This window comes from Garra rufa, chromosome 12, assembly GCF_049309525.1.
Source record: "Garra rufa chromosome 12, GarRuf1.0, whole genome shotgun sequence".
NCBI classification, from domain to species: domain Eukaryota; kingdom Metazoa; phylum Chordata; class Actinopteri; order Cypriniformes; family Cyprinidae; genus Garra; species Garra rufa.
The window spans coordinates 32811158-32831789 of NC_133372.1; the positions used below are offsets into that span (position 1 = coordinate 32811158).

At 37.4% G+C, this 20632-nt stretch overlaps 1 protein-coding gene across 1 annotated transcript; it reads right to left on the reverse strand.

Moving 5' to 3' along the window:
• Window positions 1-949: 949 nt before the first annotated feature.
• pfkmb (phosphofructokinase, muscle b) lies at window positions 950-19554 on the reverse strand. The gene is made up of 22 exons (XM_073851195.1): window positions 19366-19554; window positions 16695-16768; window positions 16462-16539; window positions 14554-14743; window positions 9633-9798; window positions 9501-9545; window positions 9172-9280; window positions 8985-9080; window positions 8360-8452; window positions 8147-8272; window positions 6234-6298; window positions 6095-6158; window positions 5816-5962; window positions 5658-5728; window positions 4372-4459; window positions 4113-4265; window positions 3868-4032; window positions 3723-3784; window positions 3472-3583; window positions 3273-3372; window positions 1761-1866; window positions 950-1639 (listed from the first exon to the last, which is right to left on the reverse strand). Exons 1-22 carry the CDS (start codon window positions 19448-19450, stop codon window positions 1504-1506), a joined length of 2331 nt encoding a protein of 776 aa, XP_073707296.1. The 5' UTR covers window positions 19451-19554; the 3' UTR covers window positions 950-1503.
• Window positions 19555-20632: the final 1078 nt, after the last annotated feature.

Here is a 20632-nt window from a genome sequence, read left to right on the forward strand (position 1 = left end):
ACCACCACATGAATATAATGAAAGTGAAGCACGATGTAGTCTAAATATCTCTATTCAAGACTGTTCTGGAAGGGTTTCAAGGATGTTCAGGGATGTTCTGGAACTTATCAGAAAATGAAATGTGTAGTAAGATTAGTATATTTGATGTTTTATTATGATACTTAATGTAATATATCCACCTTTTTCTTCCCGTAAGACTGGGCGAGGCCATTTTAATAAATTGTATGGGTCTGGCTTCCGGTCTCATCCACGTCCAGCTATTTTTAGCTGTACAAAACAGCTTATTGTGCTGCTTAATATTGCAAATTGGTGCATCTTATCATATTATTTAATGTATTATCTTAATTGTGAGCACACTGGTTTGTAGTACCAACAGTTTTATCATTTACTGTACCTTGTTATTCTTCTCATTATTACCCTATAGAGTGTTTTGCAATTCCACTGAACCAAAGGGAACTTGTAAATTGAGTTGATTATTGCTGATGAAAATGGTCAATTATTATCATGTTTTGGGCTGTACTAATCGGTCAGACCGAGAAAACCATTTGGAGTACAATAGACCCCCAAAAGTTATAACAAATCAAGGAGAAGAGTGCAAAAAGCTTGCCAGGGAAACAAAAGGCATTATTGGTTGGCCAAACTGCAGGATTTCCAGGGCAAGAATCTTGACCACATTCGTGTTTGTTCCTATTATTTCTGGTCAGGTAGGTGAAATATTAGGCTAATATCTTAATTAATACTGCTTGTGCGTATTTTTACCAGCTATTACTTTTAGTATGTCAAAATATTGTGAACTTTCCTGCGTACTAAGTCTTTCACTATATAATTTAGCAGCTTTCACATGTTTTTCCGTGTTAAAGAAAAATAGATTTTCTCCAGTAATTGATATTAAAATGACTGTTCAAATATCGATTTTCTATGTTCAGCGCAATATTCTAAAATATACATATTGCATTTAGTCAGTTTTATTTATTTTCAAACAATAGTACAATTTAGTCCAGACAGGATTTATAACTAGAAATCTAATAGTGAAATGGTAAAAATCCAATTAATACTGAAAAAATGTCTATTAGTGGGATTTTGTACTTAAAGGCATAGTTCACCCCAAAATGAAAATTCTGTCATTATTTGCTCACTCATGTTACCCATATTTTCTTTTGTGTTTATATGATTTTGGAAGAACATGAGGGTGATCAACTGAATTCTTTAATACTGAGACCATATGTGACCCTGGTCCAATAAAAACAGTTTTAAGTAGCATGGGTAATTTTGTAGCAATAGCAAAAAATATAGGGTCAAAAGTATTGAAATATTAAGATCATGTTTCATGAAGATATTCAAATAGTTGTGTCTCGGCCAAATATCTCAACAAACCATGCATCAATGAAGAGCTTAAATGATGTATAAATCTGTAAAAATGACCCTTATGACTGGTTTTGTGGTCCAGGGTCACATATAGCTCATAAACCTTTCTATCCCATTGTAAATGTGTGTGTGTGTAGTCTAGACTGCTCCTCTCTTCTTGATAACATGCTCCATCGTAGCTGTCTCTGAGGTGTCCAAATTGATCTTGTATTTGGCCAGAATCTTGAGAATGGGCCTAAGCTTCAGCCACCACTGAGTCCTCGGTATACGGTGTCTGGAACAGAAACAGTGTGTGAGCACATGAGGATGCAGTGATAAGATTGGATTCACTTGGTGAATGACAATGTGTAAAATGAAACGAAACAGCGGTAAAATGAAACAGTGGGATCACTTACTCAAAGTCAGTGTCCTCTTTAAGATCAGAGAGAGGCTGGAAAATCATGGCTCTCTTCTTCATTCCCAGAACACAGGCAGAGTCCGGTGTGTTAGCGAAGATACGGCCTGCTCATATGATGATATATGAGGGAAAGACATTTATGGAAAGACAAAAAGAGAACATTATACACACAGGTCAGGTTCATATGTAAGGCATTCCATGAATATGGTATACTTAGGTGTCCCATTGGTTTTATATGTGTTAAAGGGATAGTGCATGCAAAAATGTAAATTACCCAAAGATTTACTCATCTTTAAACCGTCCTAGTTGTATATGACATTTTCTTTCAGACGGATACAATCGGAGTTATGTATAGCTCTTCTAAGCTTTATAATGGCAGTGAATGGCTGTTGAGATTTTGAAGTCCAATAAAGTACATCCGTCCATCATAAAAAGTACCGAACACGGCTCCAACGTGTTCCCCACATGTTCATGAGAAAGTGGTGTTCCAGCATAGGATGTACGACATTGGTGTAGCATAAGCTCAGTTGAGAATATGCTAGTCTTGAGAGAACCAAGTTTTGTTTACAGCATAGGAAAACTAGTCTCCACTTGGCTTATATTGAAATCCTCAGACATTTTTCTTTATAAGTCCTCATTTTGTACTTCTAATTCATGACTGGCGTTTTGTTTTGCACTCTCCACTGCGCTTCTGTGTTCGTCACCTCTCACCAAAGCTAACAAAAAGCCACTCTCTTATGAACAGGCAAATGATAGTTAGCTAGATATTACAGTTTAAAAATGTCAAATATGGATATTTTTCTTACATAAATGCATTGATTCGCTTTTTTAGCCCCTGGATCCTTGTGGAGCACTATTTATGATGAATGGGTGCACTTCAAAATCTCAACACCCAATCACTGCCATTATAAAGCTTGGAAGAGCCAGGACAATTTTTAATATAACTCAGATTGTATTCGTCTGAAAGAAGAAAGTCAAATACACCTAGTATGGCTTAAGAGTGAGTAAATTATGGGGTAATTTTCATTTTTGGGTGAACTATCACTTTAAAAGTTTATCAAATTAACCTAGGATGAAAAGTATTCAGTATCTTGACTATAACCATCAATTAAAAACAAAGATAAGCCATAATTTTGACACTTTCATTCATTATAGGTAAAACATGTTAATTGAATAATTTCTAATTATTTATTAATTAAATATTTATATTTGATGTTTGTTAGATATTTCTTACTAGAAAATAAAATAAAAACTTACCCAATAATTTGATCATAAAATCAATACATAAGAATTACTTGAATCTACAAACTTCTCATATAATATTTAATTCAACATCCTAAAGTTGACTATTAACATTTTACATAGATTTTACATATTTTTTATAACTCACTCTCTCTTTTCAGTCACTATTTTTTACATGGCAATTGCTAATTTAAATTTAAACGCAATTCAAATCCGGTTAAAATACTTTTCTTCAGCCGTCCACTTATTAAAATGACTGCTCACTCACCATGTCTATAACACTCCTTCAGTTTATCAGTCAACCATAACACTGCTTTAGCACCCATCTTTGTGCCAAAGGTCCTATCAAATGGTGTAGGGGTTCCACCCTTAAAAATACCATGAGAAAAGTTAGTAATGAAGCCCATAGACAATAACAAGGGAAATCTCATCTCAGTTACAATGCTAAAAATATTATACACACAGACCTGCTGCATGTGGCCAAGCACATTCTTGCGGCAGTCAAAAACACCTTTGCCCTCTTCTGAGTACAAGTTGAAGAGAAAATCTGTGGTGTAGTTTGCATTACATTTCTCATTCCTGAGGGAAAACAGTTTGATGTTATTTAGAGTGCTGGTACAGGAATGAAATATGACTGGAGTCATTTGTCTAGATTACTGGAGAAGTTGACTGCAAGAGCGAAAAGATGCAAAACAGATTGTGTGACAAAATGACCAACCTAAGGATGAGGCCTCTTTTCACTGTGGTCTTCATCTTTTCCAATAAGTGCTCCACATTTGTCTACCTCCCAACCAGACATATATAATATCATAAATGAGATATATACATTCAATCAAGCATAAGTCTAACCAAACATGTTTCACCTCCAGGTCGTGAATGCCAAATGGCTCTTCATAGATATAAGCAGCATCAGCCCCTGCAGCAAGTCCTGCCATGGTTGCCAGGTATCCACAGAATCCCCCCATTGTTTCAATGAGGAAAACTCTACGCTTTGTTCCAGCAGCGGATTGCTTGATCCTATCGCATGTCTTAAAAGACACAAAACAGTTGGTTGCACATATAGTCGGGGACATGTCTGTGAACTGTACTACAGTGTGTGGTTTCTCACAGTTGTGATAGTATTGAGAGCAGTATCAGCACCAATGCTGAAGTCCGATCCAGGAACGTTATTAGACACAGTAGCTGGAATAACAACAAGGGGAATACACAACTCCTCATATTTTTCTCTCGCATTCACCAATTCCAAACCTCCAACATATGCCTAAACATAAGAGAAGGAAACAGTGTGTAAGAAGGAAACAGAAAGGTGAGGACAAATAAAAATAATTTTTTATTCACATTGAAAGTAGTATTTAATATTTTCTCACCTCAAACCCTCCAATGATAACCAGGGCATGAATGTTAAACTTGGCTATATTCAGACTGATCTCTTCAATCATAGTAGATGGGAGTGACCTGCAGGGAGAAACAAAACAACAACTAAATGCTGGAACTCACACTACATACAATACCATCCAAAGAATTAAAAAAAGGCATATTTTTTTTCACCAAGGCTGTGTTTATTTGATCAAAAATACAGTAAAAATAGTAACAGCCATTATTCCAGTCTTCAGTGTCACATGATCCTTAAAGAGGTCATCGGATGGCCATTTTCCACAAGTTGATATGATTCTTTAAGGTCTTAATGAGAAGTCATAACATATTTTGGTAACAATTTCTCAATGGTAGTGTAAAAAACACTCTTTTTACCTTGTCAAAATCAGCCCTTTTCAGAGTGAGCTATTCTGTAGCATGTTCCTTTAAATGCTAATGAGCTATGCTCGCCCCGCCCCTCTTTGCCGTGGGATGACTAGTCGTAATGTTTACTTTAGCCACGTTTAGCTGCGAAACATGCCAACAAGCACATTATTAAGAAAGGCCATTTGCAAAGATGCATGAAAAACCCTTATACTCACTTCAGCTGTGGGTGAAGCTGCATCTTGAATGATTTGCACGAACATAGACGCATATGTAGATAGGGATCAGCAATTTTCTTTCAAAAACGAAAGTAACGTTAATCCTCTGCGTCTTTAGCAGCTCAGATGTCGGGAGTAAATGAGGACTGCTATGTTCATTATTAAATCCAACAACACCTCAATCACTCAATCTGAGACATTCTTGTCTTCCTCTGCACCTGAGTCGACACAATGGAGATCGGAGTCGGAATGTTTGAGCTTGCTGAGGGCGGGTCTAAGGTAAGACGCTAGTGTCAATCAACTATCGTGGGAGTGGCCTCTGTTGGTGTGTCGTCACAAAGACAAGAAACTGAGAATGACCTGATTTTAAAAAGAGATATTACTTTTAAAGATTAAAAAATACCACTGGGTGGATTTTTATCATTATAGGGAGGTTGTGTACACAAACACACATTAATGTTCAAACAACATGTAAAAGTGAGTTTTGCATCCGATGACCCCTTTAAGAAATCATTCTATGTTGATTTGATGCTTAAGACACATTTCTTAGACTTTTTTCACATTATAAATGTCTTTACTGTCACTTTACTAATCTATTGCTAATCCTTAAATAGTAATGTAGTTGGGTTGGAATATTAAATCTCTATACAGAGCTATAAAATGCATTCATATGAATTAAATGAACAGCTCTATTGTACCTCTTGGTTCCTAAATTAGAACCGCCTTTGCCTGTCCAGCCTCCCACGTAGCCCCACGCCATTGGTTCAATCTGTGAAAAGCAGGAAACAGGTAAAATTAAATAGATGCATTTCTTCCTATAGACTTATGGATTCCTCAAGTATGTTAAATAATTTACAGTTCCGTGTGCAAGTCCATCAAAGCCGTCATGTACGGCTAACATGTTGTGTCCTTGAAGGATACCGATCCTGACAGCTGAACGGACTGCTGCGTTCATTCCTGCACACGGAGCTCCCACGTTGAGAATAGCTATGTTTATATTACTCTGTAGAAGGACAGAAAGATGGAAGGAGGAAGATGATGAAATCGCAAATAAATGTAGAGAAAAGTAAAGAAATCTGGAGTAAAACCTAACAAACGGGATAAACTGGATGATAAAATAATGCTTGTTATACACCTTCACGTCTCGGGCGGTCACATGGGCCAGGAGTTTATATGTGTTCCAGTTGTTCTCAAAACTCCTGCAAAAGAGAAACAGCAAATCAATCATAAGATTAGTTTTTTATATTAGAAAGAAAGAAACATAATAAACTTACTTTCCCCTGAGCTTAACAGCTTCCTCAAATCTGCCCTCTGCCATTGCTTTGGTCACATCTTTTGTCTAAAAACAAAAACCGGAAGATATTACATATTAAATCGCTTAACAATGGAACAAACCAACAAACCAAACATTTGGATAAAATACTGTATGCCTCTTAAAAATAATAATATATTAAATCTGATATATTATTATACTTTCTTTTTTACTGTAAATGTTTTGGGGTCAGTAAGTTTTTTTTAACAAATTACTTTAATTCAGCAAGGATGCATTCAATTGGATTACACAAGAATATTAAGCACCAAAAGTATTTTTTAACATTGATAATAATAAGTAATGTTACTTAAGCACCAAATCAGCACATTAAAATGATTTCTGAAGGATCATGTGACATTGAAGATTGGAGTAATGATGCTGAAAATTCAACTTTGCCATCACAGAACAAAATACAATTTTAAAATATATTAAAAAAGTTATTTTAAACTTTAGTAATATTTCACAAAATTCCTTTTTTTAGTCAAATAAAAACAGCATTGGTAAATATAAGAGACTTCTTTCAAAAACATTTTTATATAAACTGTTGACTGTAGTTGATATAATATTCTAGAAAAAAGTCAACTTATTATAGGCAAGGCAAGTTTATTTATATAGCACATTTCATACACAATGGTAATTCAAAGTGCTGTACATAAAAGGAATTAAAATCATAATAGCATAAAAATCATTAAAATTAAAGATAATAATCACAACAATAAAAACAGAGAATTTAAGAACATTTAAGATGAATTAAAATTGATTTAAAATTAATTAACACAGTAAAATGATTATACATAAAATATTGACGATGAACTATGAAAAATGTAAATGAACTTACATTAAAATAATAAAAAAATAACAGAGAGACATACACTGCTATTCAAAAGTTTGGGTCAAATTTCCATTTATTTGATCAAAAATACAGAAAAAAAGTGTGACATATTATTGCAATTTAAAACGACTGTTTTCTATTTTAATAGATTTTAAAATATTATTTATTTCATGCAAAGCAGAATTCTCATCAACCATTGCTATATATATTCTCCAGTCTTCAGTGTCACATGATCCTTCAGAAATCATTCTAATATGCTGATTAATTATCAATGTTGGAAACAGCTGATTAATATTTTTTTAGAACCTGTGACTTTTTTCAGGATTCTTTGATGAATGAAAAGTTAAAATAGAGTTCAAAAAGTTCAAAATAGAAATCTTTTCTAACAATACAAGTCTTTACGTTCACTTTTTATCAATTTAACACATCCTTGCTGAATAAAAGTATTAATTTCTTTCAAACAAAGAAAGAAAGTAAACATTTACTGACCCTAAACTTTGACCAGTAGTGTATATTGTTACAAAAGATTTCTATTTTAAATAAATGCTGTTCTTTTTAACATTTCATTAATTAAAGAATCCTGCAAAAAGTATCAAAGGTTCTAAAAAATATATATAATGCAGCACAACAGCTTCCATTATTGATAATAAATCAGCATATTAGAATGATTTCTGAAAGATCATTTTACACTGAAGACTAAAGTAATGATGCTAAATTCAGCTTTGCATCACAGGAATAAATTCTATTTTAAAGTATATTAAAATGGAAAACCACTATTTTAAATTGCAATAATATTTCACAATATTACAGTTTTTTGCCCCTATATTTTTAATCAAATATACGCACCAAAAAATATTTCAAAAAACATAAAAAATCGTACTGATCCCAAACTTTTGATTTCAATTTCTATTTTGGGAAAACTACATTCTGATTTGGACGACCACAACAAAACAAATCAAATATGAAAATGATTATTAAAAATATATATATTAAATAAATGTATTATTATGCAGCCAAGGCAGAATTTGTCTGTGTCTGCTCACCACTTGCACACACTCCATGAGGGGCAGTCGAACAGCCATGTTTCCAGACAGACTGACCACACATGCAGGGGTGTCAGGAGTGGCCTCTAGCAATGCCATCACAGCCTCCACTCCCATCCTACTGCCCTGAGAACAAGACGGATGAGAGACAACCTTGTTAGAGATGCATCAAATAAACAAAAAATACTTTCAAAATCTGAATTCTGATCATACCAAGATTCTGTCAAAGGCTGAAGGCGTTCCTCCTCTCTGCACATGACCCAGAATAGTGGCACGTGTGTCAAAGCCAAGCTTTTTAGTGACCAGCTAAACAAACACAAACAAATGTGAAGAATTAGCCATGTTATGTTAAGTATCATCTGATAAAAAAAATCACAATGATCATATGTGACCCTGGACCACAAAACCAGTCTTAAGTCGCTGGGGTATATTTGTAGCAATAGCCAAAAATACATTGTATGGGTCAAAATTATAGATTTTTCTTTTATGCCAAAAATCATTAGGAAATTAAGTAAAGATCATGTTCCATGAAGATATTTTGTAAAATCCCTACTATAAATATATCAAAATGTAATTTTTGATTAGTAATATGCATTGTTAAGAACTTAATTTGGAGAACTTTAAAGTTGATTTTCTCAGTATTTTGATTTTTTTTACACCCTCAGATTCCAGATTTTCAAATAGATGTATCTCGGCCAAATATTGTCCTATCCTAACAAACCATATATCAATAGAAAGCTTATTTATTGAGCTTTCATCTCAGTTTTGTGAAATTTAACCTTATGACTGGTTTTGTGGTCCAGGGTCACATATATATATGCAGCAATGTGGGGCTTACATTCTTGATAATATCACAGGTGATAGGTTTACCGTGGCGATCCAAAGCGCCTTCTGCCACAATGATGACATTCAAACGATTGCCAATGCTTCTTTGCTGCACAATGAAGATGGCATAATGACATTAGACAGATGATAATGTTGACTATGATGATAAATAAGGCAGTTATAATGTGCATAGATGTTACATAGGTAAGTCTCCTGCACAGATGATCCTCCCATCCTTCATCTGGAGGCATTTCAGGAATAAAAACCCAGTCAGCACCACATGCCAGGGCAGTGACTAAGGCCAAATATCTATATACACACACAAAACAAACACTCTTGGTTAGAGGCAGAACATGAACACTACACTATGGTAGTACCTCAGCAATACCAAAATAACACTGTAACTTTGTTTATAATGATATTATTGCAACTGATTTAAGATACTGAACACTGATTGGCATAAGGTATGGATTTTGCTGCTGAACAGATGATATGGGAACATACAATAACAATCCATACTGCAACATACCCACAATGCCTCCCCATCACTTCCAGAATGAAGGCTCTTTGATGACTGCAAAAGTGAGATAAGAACAGACGAATCAATGTGTTGTCAACTGTTTAGTAATGTATGTACATGCATGTGTGTGTTTGTATGTACCTCTGAGCTGTTGTTGTGATGGCATCCACTACTTCAATGATTCTGTGCAGAGCTGAATCAGTGCCAATGGTCATGTCTGTGCCACAGAAGTCATTGTCAATGGAGCCAACCATCCCAACGATGTTCAGATGAGATGAACGTTTAGCCTCCTCTGCTGTGATTTTACCTATAAGCAAAGAGAGATGTTTGTCTCTAAATCTCTATAAAAAACTGACACACTAAATATATACAGTTGAAACCAGAAGTTTACATACACCTTGTAGAATTCGCAAATATTTTACCAAAATAAAAGGGATGATACAAAATGCATGTTATTTTTTATTTAGTAATGACCTAAATATAATATTTCACATAAAATATGTTTACATATAGTCCACAAGAGAAAAGAATAGTTGAATTTACAAAAATGACCCTAAAAGTTTACATATGCCCGATTCTTAATGCTGTGTTGTTACCTGAATGATCCACAGCTGTTTTTGTTTTTGTTTTTTTGTTTAGTGATAGTTGTTCATGAGTCCCTTGTTTGTCCTGAACAGTTAAACTGCCTGCTGTTCTTCAGAAAAATCCTTTAGGTCCCACAAATTCTGGGGTTTTTTTGTTTTTGTTTTTTAGCATTTTGTGTATTTGAACCCTTTCCAACAATTGAACCCTTTCAAACGCTCACTGATGCTCCAGGAGGAAAAACTATCTTTTAAGAGCTGGGGGATGAAAACTTTTGAACAGAATGAGAATGTGTACATTTTTCTTATTTTGCCTAAATTTTTTCATTTAGTACTGCCTTTCAGAAGCTACAGAAGATACTTACATGTTTCCCAGAAGACAAAAGTAGTTTTTTGCTTTAAATTCTAGTTTTTATTGCAATCATTAAAATTGATAACTGAGCGTACGGCCAAGGGAAGCTTTTGTTTTTGTCATATCGTTCCCTTCTGGAGCTATTACAAGTGCGAAGCTGTTGCTTTTTGAGTTTCGATTGAGCCATTTTGCGTGCGGGCGAGACATTTGCGGCTGACTGAGCCTAGGAGGCGTCCCTAGCTTTTATCATTGAAGCACTGTTTGGTTGTCTATTTAACTGCGTCAGAACAGCTGACGCTGATGCGTCAGCGGAAGCGTTCAGCCTCCTCGCGTGAAGACCGACGAGAGTAAAGACTTGCGACTTTTCCTGCGCGACTTCACCGAGCAACGACACCGACAACGCACTTAAGTACTCCTCTCCTTTATTTCACTCCTCTTTCTGTCCTCCTCTATCATGTGTTTCCAAATCATTCCGGTGGTCTCTTCACACCGCACTAATATCACACGCACACGCCGACGCAATATATCTAACCTGCGTCCTATCGACACTTCTTCCACTGAACCTTTCTCTTTCACGGTTGGACTCTGGAACTGTCAGTCAGCTGTCAACAAAACTGACTTCATTTCAGCATTTTCTGTGCAATCTGGTTTGAGCATTCTAGGCTTGACTGAGACCTGGATTCGTCCAGAAGACTCTGCAACCCCAGCTGCTCTTTCTAATAACTTTTCCTTCTCTCACACCCCTCGTCAGACTGGAAGGGGCGGGGGGACGGGACTTCTTATTTCTAACAACTGGAAATACTCAACCCATTCTCCTCTATGCAATTATAGTTCATTTGAATCTCATACAATCACTGTAACATCTCCTATCGAACTCCACATTGTGGTAATCTACCGCCCTCCTACTCAACTTGGCATCTTCTTAGAAGAGCTGGATGGGCTGCTGTCCTCGTTTCCAGAGGATGGCAGCCCACTTCTAGTCTTTGGGGACCTCAACATTCACCTTGACAAACCCTATGCTGCTGACTTCAATTCACTTCTAGCTTCATTTGATCTTGATTCACTCATAAATCTGGCAACCAACTTGATCTCATTTACATGCGAAATTGTATTTCAGACAACATTGTGGTCAAACCCCTACACATCTCTGACCACTTCTTCATTACATTTGACCTACATCTTGCTACTTGTGCACTCCCAACCCCTCTACCTGTTACTTTTAGAAGAAACCTACGCTCTCTCTCACACTCCCATCTTTCTTCTTTAGTATCCTCCTCCCTTCCCTCTCCTACTCACTTCTCATCCCTGGACACTAATGCAGCAACTGACACCTTATGCTCCACTCTTACCTCCTGTCTAGATGTTATATGCCCTCTCTCCTCCAGGCCAGCACGATCTGCTCCGACAACCCCTTGGTTATCCGATGTTCTTCATGAGCATCGTTCCAAACTTAGGGCAGCTGAGAGAAAATGGCACAAATCTAAGGATCCATCCGACCTCAGTAAGTATCGGTCTATGCTCTCATCTTTCGCTACCCAAGTACATACAGCCAAATCTTCATACTTCCACAACAGGATCAACAATTCCCCGGACGCACGCAACCTTTTCAAAACATTTAATACACTGCTTTGTCCCCCTCCACCACCTCCCACAACTTCTATAACAGCTGATGATTTCGCCACATTTTTTACAGACAAAACTACATCGATCAATAATAAGTTCTCAGCTCCACACATACAGGAACTAAAATTGACCACAATCACGGCTGGAACCCCCCACTTCTCCTTCTGTCCTTGCTCGGAGGCAGAAGTAACCAAACTTTTCCTCTCCAGCCATCCGACGACATGTCCTTTAGATCCTATCCCCTCACACCTTCTCCAAGCAATCTCCCCTACAATCCTACCGGCGCTCACACACATCATCAACACATCTCTTCTCACAGGCACTTTTCCTACTACATTTAAGCAGGCCCGGGTAACCCCACTGCTCAAAAAACCTACACTTAACTCTTCACTCATAGACAACTACAGACCTGTCTCCCTCCTTCCATTCATAGCAAAAACACTGGAACGGGCTGTTTTCAACCAGCTATCCTTATTCCTCTCACAGAACAATCTACTGGACTCTAACCAATCAGGGTTCAGAAGCGGCCATTCAACTGAGACTGCGCTACTGTCTGTCACTGAAGCCTTGCGGACGGCAAAAGCTGAGTCCAAATCATCGGTACTCATCTTGCTGGACCTATCTGCAGCTTTTGACACTGTGAATCACCAGATCCTCCTGTCCACCCTCTCAATGCTGGGTATTACAGGGACTTCACTTCGCTGGTTCAAATCCTACCTCTCTGGTAGGTCTTTCAGAGTGGCCTGGGGAGGCGAGGTATCCAAAACTCATCAACTGGTCACTGGGGTTCCTCAGGGTTCAGTTCTTGGACCTCTCCTCTTCTCCATATACACTACATCTCTGGGCCCCATCATACAGGCACATGGCTTCTCCTACCATTGCTATGCTGATGACACACAGCTCTATCTTTCTTTCAAACCAGACGATCCATCGGTAGCTGCACGGATCTCAGGTTGCCTGGCGGATATCTCTGCATGGATGAAGGAACACCATCTACAGCTCAATCTAGCAAAGACGGAACTCCTTATCTTTCCTGCCACTCCATCTCTACAGCATGACTTCTCCATCCAGTTAGGTTCATCAACAATTACCCCATCAACTTCAGCCAGAAATCTGGGTGTTATCTTTGACAACCAACTGACTTTCAAAGATCACATTGCTAAGACCGCTCGATCTTGCAGGTTTGCATTGTACAACATCAGAAAGATCAGGCCCTTCCTAACAGAGCATGCTACACAACTCCTCGTCCAGGCCCTGGTCATTTCCAGGCTGGACTACTGCAATGCTCTTTTAGCTGGTCTTCCAGCATGTACAATCAAGCCTCTACAAATGATTCAGAATGCAGCAGCACGACTGGTCTTCAATGAGCCCAAGAAGGCCCATGTTACACCTCTCTTCATATCCCTGCACTGGCTACCGGTTACAGCACGCATCAAATTCAAGACACTGATGCTGGCATATAGGACAGCCACCGGATCATCACCTGCCTACCTCCATTCACTACTACACATCTACACTCCTTCCAGAAGACTGAGATCCTCTAGTGAAAGACGCCTCATTGTACCACCACAGAGAGGTATTAAATCACTGTCCAGAACATTCTCGTTCAATGTCCCTGCCTGGTGGAATGATCTTCCCACCCCTATCCGGAATGCAGACTCCTTAACAGCTTTCAAACGACTGCTGAAAACCCATCTTTTTCGACACTATCTGACTCAATAAAAAAAAAAAAAATCCTCCCTTCTAGCCTGTTTTTCCTCTCTTTCTTGATCTTCTCCTTCTAGCCTGCACTCTTCTAACAACGCCTGATATATGGTATTTTTGAACACTTCCTATGTTGATCTGCCTCCTTAGGATGAATCACTTGTTGTATTCCCAATTGTAAGTCGCTTTGGATAAAAGCGTCGGCTAAATGAATAAATGTAAATGTAAATGTAAAATAAGTTAAATTTACCCTGATCTTTAAATTCTAAAAGTTTTCACCCCCCGGCTCTTAATGAATTGTTTTTCCTTATGAAGCATGAACGAGCATTTGAGCCTTCTGTAACAGTTGCATACGAGTCTCTCATTTGTCCTCGGTGTGAAAAGCTGGATCTCAAAATCATACAGTCATTGTTGGAAAGGGTTCAAATACACAAAAATGCTGAAAAACCAAAGAATTTGTGGGACCTAAGAGATTTTTTTAAGAACAGCAGACAATTTAACTGTTCAGGACAAACAAGCGACTCAAACAAAAAAAATTTTAGGTTAAAAACACAGTGTTAAGAATGAAGCGTATGTAAACTTTTGAAGGGGGTCATTTATAAATTCAACTATTATTTTCTCTTGTAGACTACATGTAAATGTCTTTTATGTGAAATATATTATTCAGGTAAGTACTAAATAAAAAACAACATGCATTTTGTATGATCCCTCTTATTTTGGTAAAACAATTAACATATTGCAGATTCTGCAAGGTGTATGCTGGTTTCAACTGTATATATATTACTGTGTAATATAGTCCGACCTGCTTTCAGCAAGATTTGGAGCAGTTCACTCCACTCATTGCGAAACTCATTGGCTCCTGTCAGGCTACCATCTCCACCAATAACACACAGATTAGTGATGCCCAACTTCACCAGGTTACATGCTGCTTTGGCTCTACCCTCTTTAGAGCGGAAGTCCTGACAGCGGGCACTGCCAATCACTGTGCCACCCTGACAAAATAGTCAGAGATAAATAAGAAACACAAACACTTAAGCAAAAATGCCAAATATTACAATAACTTAAGATGTTGGCAGAGGACCATACTAAAGTGTGGTGGATGGTTAGTGTGGTTGAGATGTCCCTCAGTTGGTTGACATAATATGCAATTGTACGGTTTAGTCTCATATTGCTCTCGGGCTACTGCGCTAGGATTAAGGTTTGCTGGGTTAGCAAAGGACTGAGACTGCCCACGCACTTGTGGCTCATTAGCCAATCAGCATTGTCATGATGTCATTTTGTCATTTGTCTGCGGCTCATGTGATTACTCACTAAGAATTTGTGGTGTAGGCAGTAGTGTGTGTGTGTGTGTGTGTGTGTGTGTGTGTGTACCTGGTATTCATCACGTTGTGGGGACCAAATGTCCCCACAAGGATAGGAATACCAGTAGATTTTGACCTTGTGGGGACATTTCTTAGGTCCCCATGAGGAAACAGGCTTATAAATCATGCACAATGAGTTTTTTGATGAAGTAAAAGTATGCACAATCTCCTGTGAGGGCTAGGTTTAGGTGTAGGGTAGGTGTAGGGCCATAGAAAATACGGTTTGTACAGTATAAAAACCATTACGCCTATGGAATGTCCCCATAAAACATGTAAACCCAACATGTGTGTGTGTGTGTGTGTGTGTGTGTATGTATGTAACATTACCCTAAGTCTTGAAAAGCAGGTCTCTTGGTGAACTCTGGCATTTTGTGCTTGACCATAGGGGTTATACCACACAACATGATCACTACATACATAAATAACTTTATGAACTCATCCCTTAGTTACAGTCATGTTGATTATGTTGTGTGCACAATAATACATAAAATAGGCCTCATTCATGAAACACAAGCAATTTTGTATTAATCGTTCATTAAATCGCTCTGACGTATAAGTTTAGAATTCATGAAAATAATCATATTTTCAAAATGTTAGCTGTGTACCACCTGTTTAAAAATGCTTTGGTGGACACACTTTTTAAAAGTGTTTTTTTAGGAGGCATCATCAATTGGCCATATGGTGGTACTAAACGTAAAAAATGCCACTGAACCGAACAGAACTTGCTAATTTTCCTGATTATTGCTGTTTAAAATAGTCAATTATTGTAATGTTTTGGTCTATACTAATCGGACCAGGAAAAACATTTGGAATACTATAGACTGCCGAAAGTTATAACAAATCAAGGAGAAGAGTGCAAAAACTGAGGAACAAAAAGCCAGACTGAACCAGGATTTCCAGGACAAGAATCTTGAACATTTGTTTGTTCTTATAATTTCTGGTCAGGTTGGTGAAATATTAGGCTAATATCTTAATTAATACTGCTTGTATGTATTTTTACCACCTGTTAACTTTAGTTTGTCAAAATATTGCGCCCTTCCTTGTTTACTAAGTCTATATGATTTAGCAGCTCCCACACGTTTTTTCCATGGTTTAGACAGCATAAATTAGCAGAACAACGTTTTTATTAGCACATCAACCGTGCAATCCATGCTGTTGTTTACATCCAAGTATCTCCAATATGGCCGTGACCAAACCGTGACGCAAAGTACAAACCTCATTTCATGAATGAGGCCCACTAAGCAAAAACTTGCTGAAAGTAGAAGTGTTTCTAGCCTTCCATAAATACTAGTAAAAATGGTCTAGTGATGCCCCTGGTTGAAGGTGAAGGAAGATGATGAGTTTATTACCAGCTGCAGCATCATTGACACGCTCTCCCAATTTGCTTGTCGGATGTTATCTCCTCCATCGACTAGACCCTGATAACCCTAGTACACAAAGATTGGAAGATGCATAATTGAATGCACATACACGTTATATAATACATCAGTTTTAGAAAGATTGAGTGGATTTAGAATTAAGCAAGAGCTGAGTGAATTAGAAAAGAAATTCTCAATTTCTGTTTGCGCTTAGATGTACAAACCTCATGTACAAAATAGACTTTTGCGCCGGTGTAGATTCCAACTCTCACTGTGGCTCGGACAGCAGCATTCATACCTGAGATATGATAATTAAAGAATTATAATTATTCCACATCATTTTTATCCTGATTTGCTAGACATTTATATACCAGAACTAGAGGTCTAAGGCTGTCTTTAATTTGTCACAAGCATTACATTTAATTAAGATTTGGTGACTGTTTGTGAAACACATTAAGCTAACTACTAATTAACTGAAATGTGTGAGAAAAACTGCTTTTGGTTCTTTTATTCTAAACCTGAAATCTTGTCATCTGGTCACACAAACACACATGCTGGTTAAGTCCCATTGAAAAGGGCAATCTAAGTGGCTCGAGTTTCATTTAAGATTGAACCAGAGAGGACAACAGGCAAGCTTCATTGCCCAGCTCTCTAAAGCAACCACATTTCCCCAAAGGTCACCGGCTAAATATAACACCCCTCAGACAGAGAGAGAGACAGAGAGATCATGGGGAGGAATTGAGTGAGAGGGAGAGGGAATGATGGGACGACCATAGTTAAGGTTCTTCTAGGACTAGTTGACATTACACAGTTATTTGACTTATTCTCCAGCTGGTACCAGATAAGGTTAAAGGTCGCTTCTTTTTCCTACTGCTAAAGGTTGGATAAAAGGTCAGTGTGAAAGCTTTAGCACCTCTCATGACCTCTCTGATATACGATTCCTGTTGCTCATTCAACATGGCTGCTATAATAAATGAGGAGGTGGTAGTTCAATCAGGTAATCAAGCATCCAACAAAACCACTTCAAATTATCATCTATCAAGTTATGCCTAAATTCAATACCACACACATTTGACTGTACGCCTTGCATTTTAATGCAAAAGAGGAGGAAACGGCATATCGCTCTTGATAATGCAGACAAAAACCTTCCTAAATGACAAACACTGATATTTTTCTCACTCTGCAAAGTCGAAACTCTATTTCAAAGGTATTGTTTTTTCAAAACTGGAAATTATGTCATAATTTGCTCACTCTCATGTCATTCTGGACACATATTCCTAATTTTGTGAGACACAAGAGACGTTTAGCAGAAAGTCCATGCGGCTCTTTTTCATATAACTAAAGTCGGCAGTGGTTATACACAACTTGCATCAATTTTAAATGCACAAAAGCAATACAAAGATTTGTATTATTAATGTATTGTTTGAATGGCCAAGGATCAGCAATTTCAATGTAAAACTGATGCAGACCAAACCGTAAGTCTTAGAGACTTGAAACTTGGAGCGATGGTAGTACTCACACCGTCTACACCAAGAGTTGCCCAAATCGGCCAGACAGGGGTACTACAGCGCTCATAACTCCTAAACTGTCAGTCGTTGGCTCAAGGGTCCTAGAAAACATGGGTATTGCAAGAAAACATGGCCGCCATTGGCCAATGAAGTTTGAGCACCTATTATGGAAGTTTAACGGAGGCTGATCAAAACGTGATCTGTGGTCACAAAGGTCTGTGAGAAATTTGAAGGAAATCGGCCACTGGAGGGTGATATCGTATTTTTGAAGGGCGTAAACTATTGTACGTTGCACGGTTTTTCACACATACGCGTGATATTCATTTCATATGATAGAACTCCTTATTCTGGACAATTTCGCCTCTAGAACCACTGCTGTCAATCAAACCATTTGTTAAATGATTGAGAAGATTTAAAAAACCTTCTTTTGCAAATTAGTCCTAGGTTTTTCACTTAATCTGAAAAAAAAAACACTGCAGTACAATTCTCTGGACTCTCTAGGTCAGTAAATATAAAAAACAAAAATGTCAACAGGGTCGTTTAGAAAAGAGGACTGTCCAAATCTACCCAAAAAGCCTAAAGGAAAACTCAAAACTTCACTAAACCGGGTGAGCACATGCCACAGGTGATTCTGAACAAGCATGCCAAGTTTTATGGAGACAGAACCACAGCTGGCGCTATAAAAGTCATAAACGTTAAAAATGTCATATTTTTTTATGGTAAATTACCTGTATTTGCCAAAAATGCTTTTTTAAATCATTGATTTAGGTGGTTACAGGCTTGCTAAATAATGTCTTTTTTCATATGTGCTTAAATGCCTTAAAGCACTTGAACTCCAATAATTGCTGCTTGCAGATATATTTTCCTGTGGAATTTAATAGTGCTTTATTGGACCTTGATGATATAAACATCTTCTTTACTGTTCCAAGGAACAAAAATATATATCTTTCGATTTTGGATTTTTTTTTTTTTTTTTTTGATGCCAGGTGAGGCTAAGATAAATATTTTCTCATATACATTCATTAATTTACACATTTATCTAAAATATTTAATATACTCACAATAATGTTCATGGACATGTTATGTCTCAACTACCCAAAAACAGCTGTACTACCACTCAAAAGTTTGGGGTCAATACAATTTTAAATATGTTTATCAAAGAATCCTGAAGAAAACGGATGACTGTTTCCACAACAGTATTGTGATAATGGTATAGATATGCTTCCTGAAAACTAAATCAGCATATTAGAATGATTCCTGAAGGATCATGTGATATTAACGTTAAAAAATCGTACTGACCCCAAATTTTTGAATGGTAGTGTACATACACAGAAACTTAATAACCTAATCATCTACTGCCCATACATCCAAATACAAACTTCCTTACCTTGTGAATCTCCTCCAGAGGTGAGGACAGCGATGGCCTTTCCAACACCCATCTTCGTGGGGTCCACAGGTGTTGAATTCTGCATATTGATGAGATGGCCTGGGGATGACAAGAGAAACTGTAAAGTGAACAGTCACCTTTCTCTAGCAGACCAGTCTCTTCAAGACTGATTGAGAAAGTGGAGTGTGAACGTGACAGCAGTATGAACTCCCTCTACTGTGGCATGCAGTGTCACAGACAGTATCCACCCCCTTCAAAACTAAATTTAAAATTATCTGCAGTTGCACCACATGCTGCTAGTGTTCTGACTAAAACAAACACACGTAGACACTGCATTTACTGCCACTTGAATCCCATGTCATGTGATCTTTATGCACAAACAAAACCAGACACAAACACAAAACATTTAAACAGACAAACAAAAGCATACGGTCATGGTTAGACATGCATATACCAACATACAGCAACATGACCTTTATCTTTTCCCATAGGACATACTGAGAATATGCAGTGCAACAAAATACTCACGCACGCACATACACATACACAGACTTACAACCATTGTGTAGGGTGTTGGAACAGCTGAGGACATTCGGGGATCCATCTAAATACTTTGTAGAAGTCGGCTTCCCGTCTATAACACAAGGGCATTGAAAAGAGTTTAATTTACTTCTTCATCCTTGAATAATCAACACAGCTCTAGCATGACTGAATTATTTATAGCACACTTCCATCTGATCTTTCTGAGAAAACACTCAATATTATGAACACAATATTATGATTATAAGGCGAGGAGGTGTGTGTGTGTTTGTCTTTGTGTGTTTAGTGCTGTAACTAATACAGATGATCCTTACTATAAAGGGCACAAGGAAGGACTATTATCAAGCTCAAGCACTACGTGCTTGTCTGCAAAATTCTGCATATTTAATTTTATTATTATTTAATTTCACAGATTTAGGTCAGCAACAATGCTGACAGAACTGCTGAAAATGGTCAATCATTGTCATGTTTTGGGCTGTATTAATATGTCAGACCAGGAAAAACATTTAGAGTCCCATAGATTGCCAAACGTTATAACAAATCAAAGAGAAGAGTGGAAAAAACTGTCGGAGGAACAAAAGGTGTTTGTGGTTGGCCAAACAGAACCATGATTTCCAGGGCAAGATTCGACAACATTCGTATAATTTCCAGTCAGGTAGGTGAAATATTAGGCTTATATCTTAATTAATACTGCATACTGCTTGTACATAGCTTTACCACCTATTAA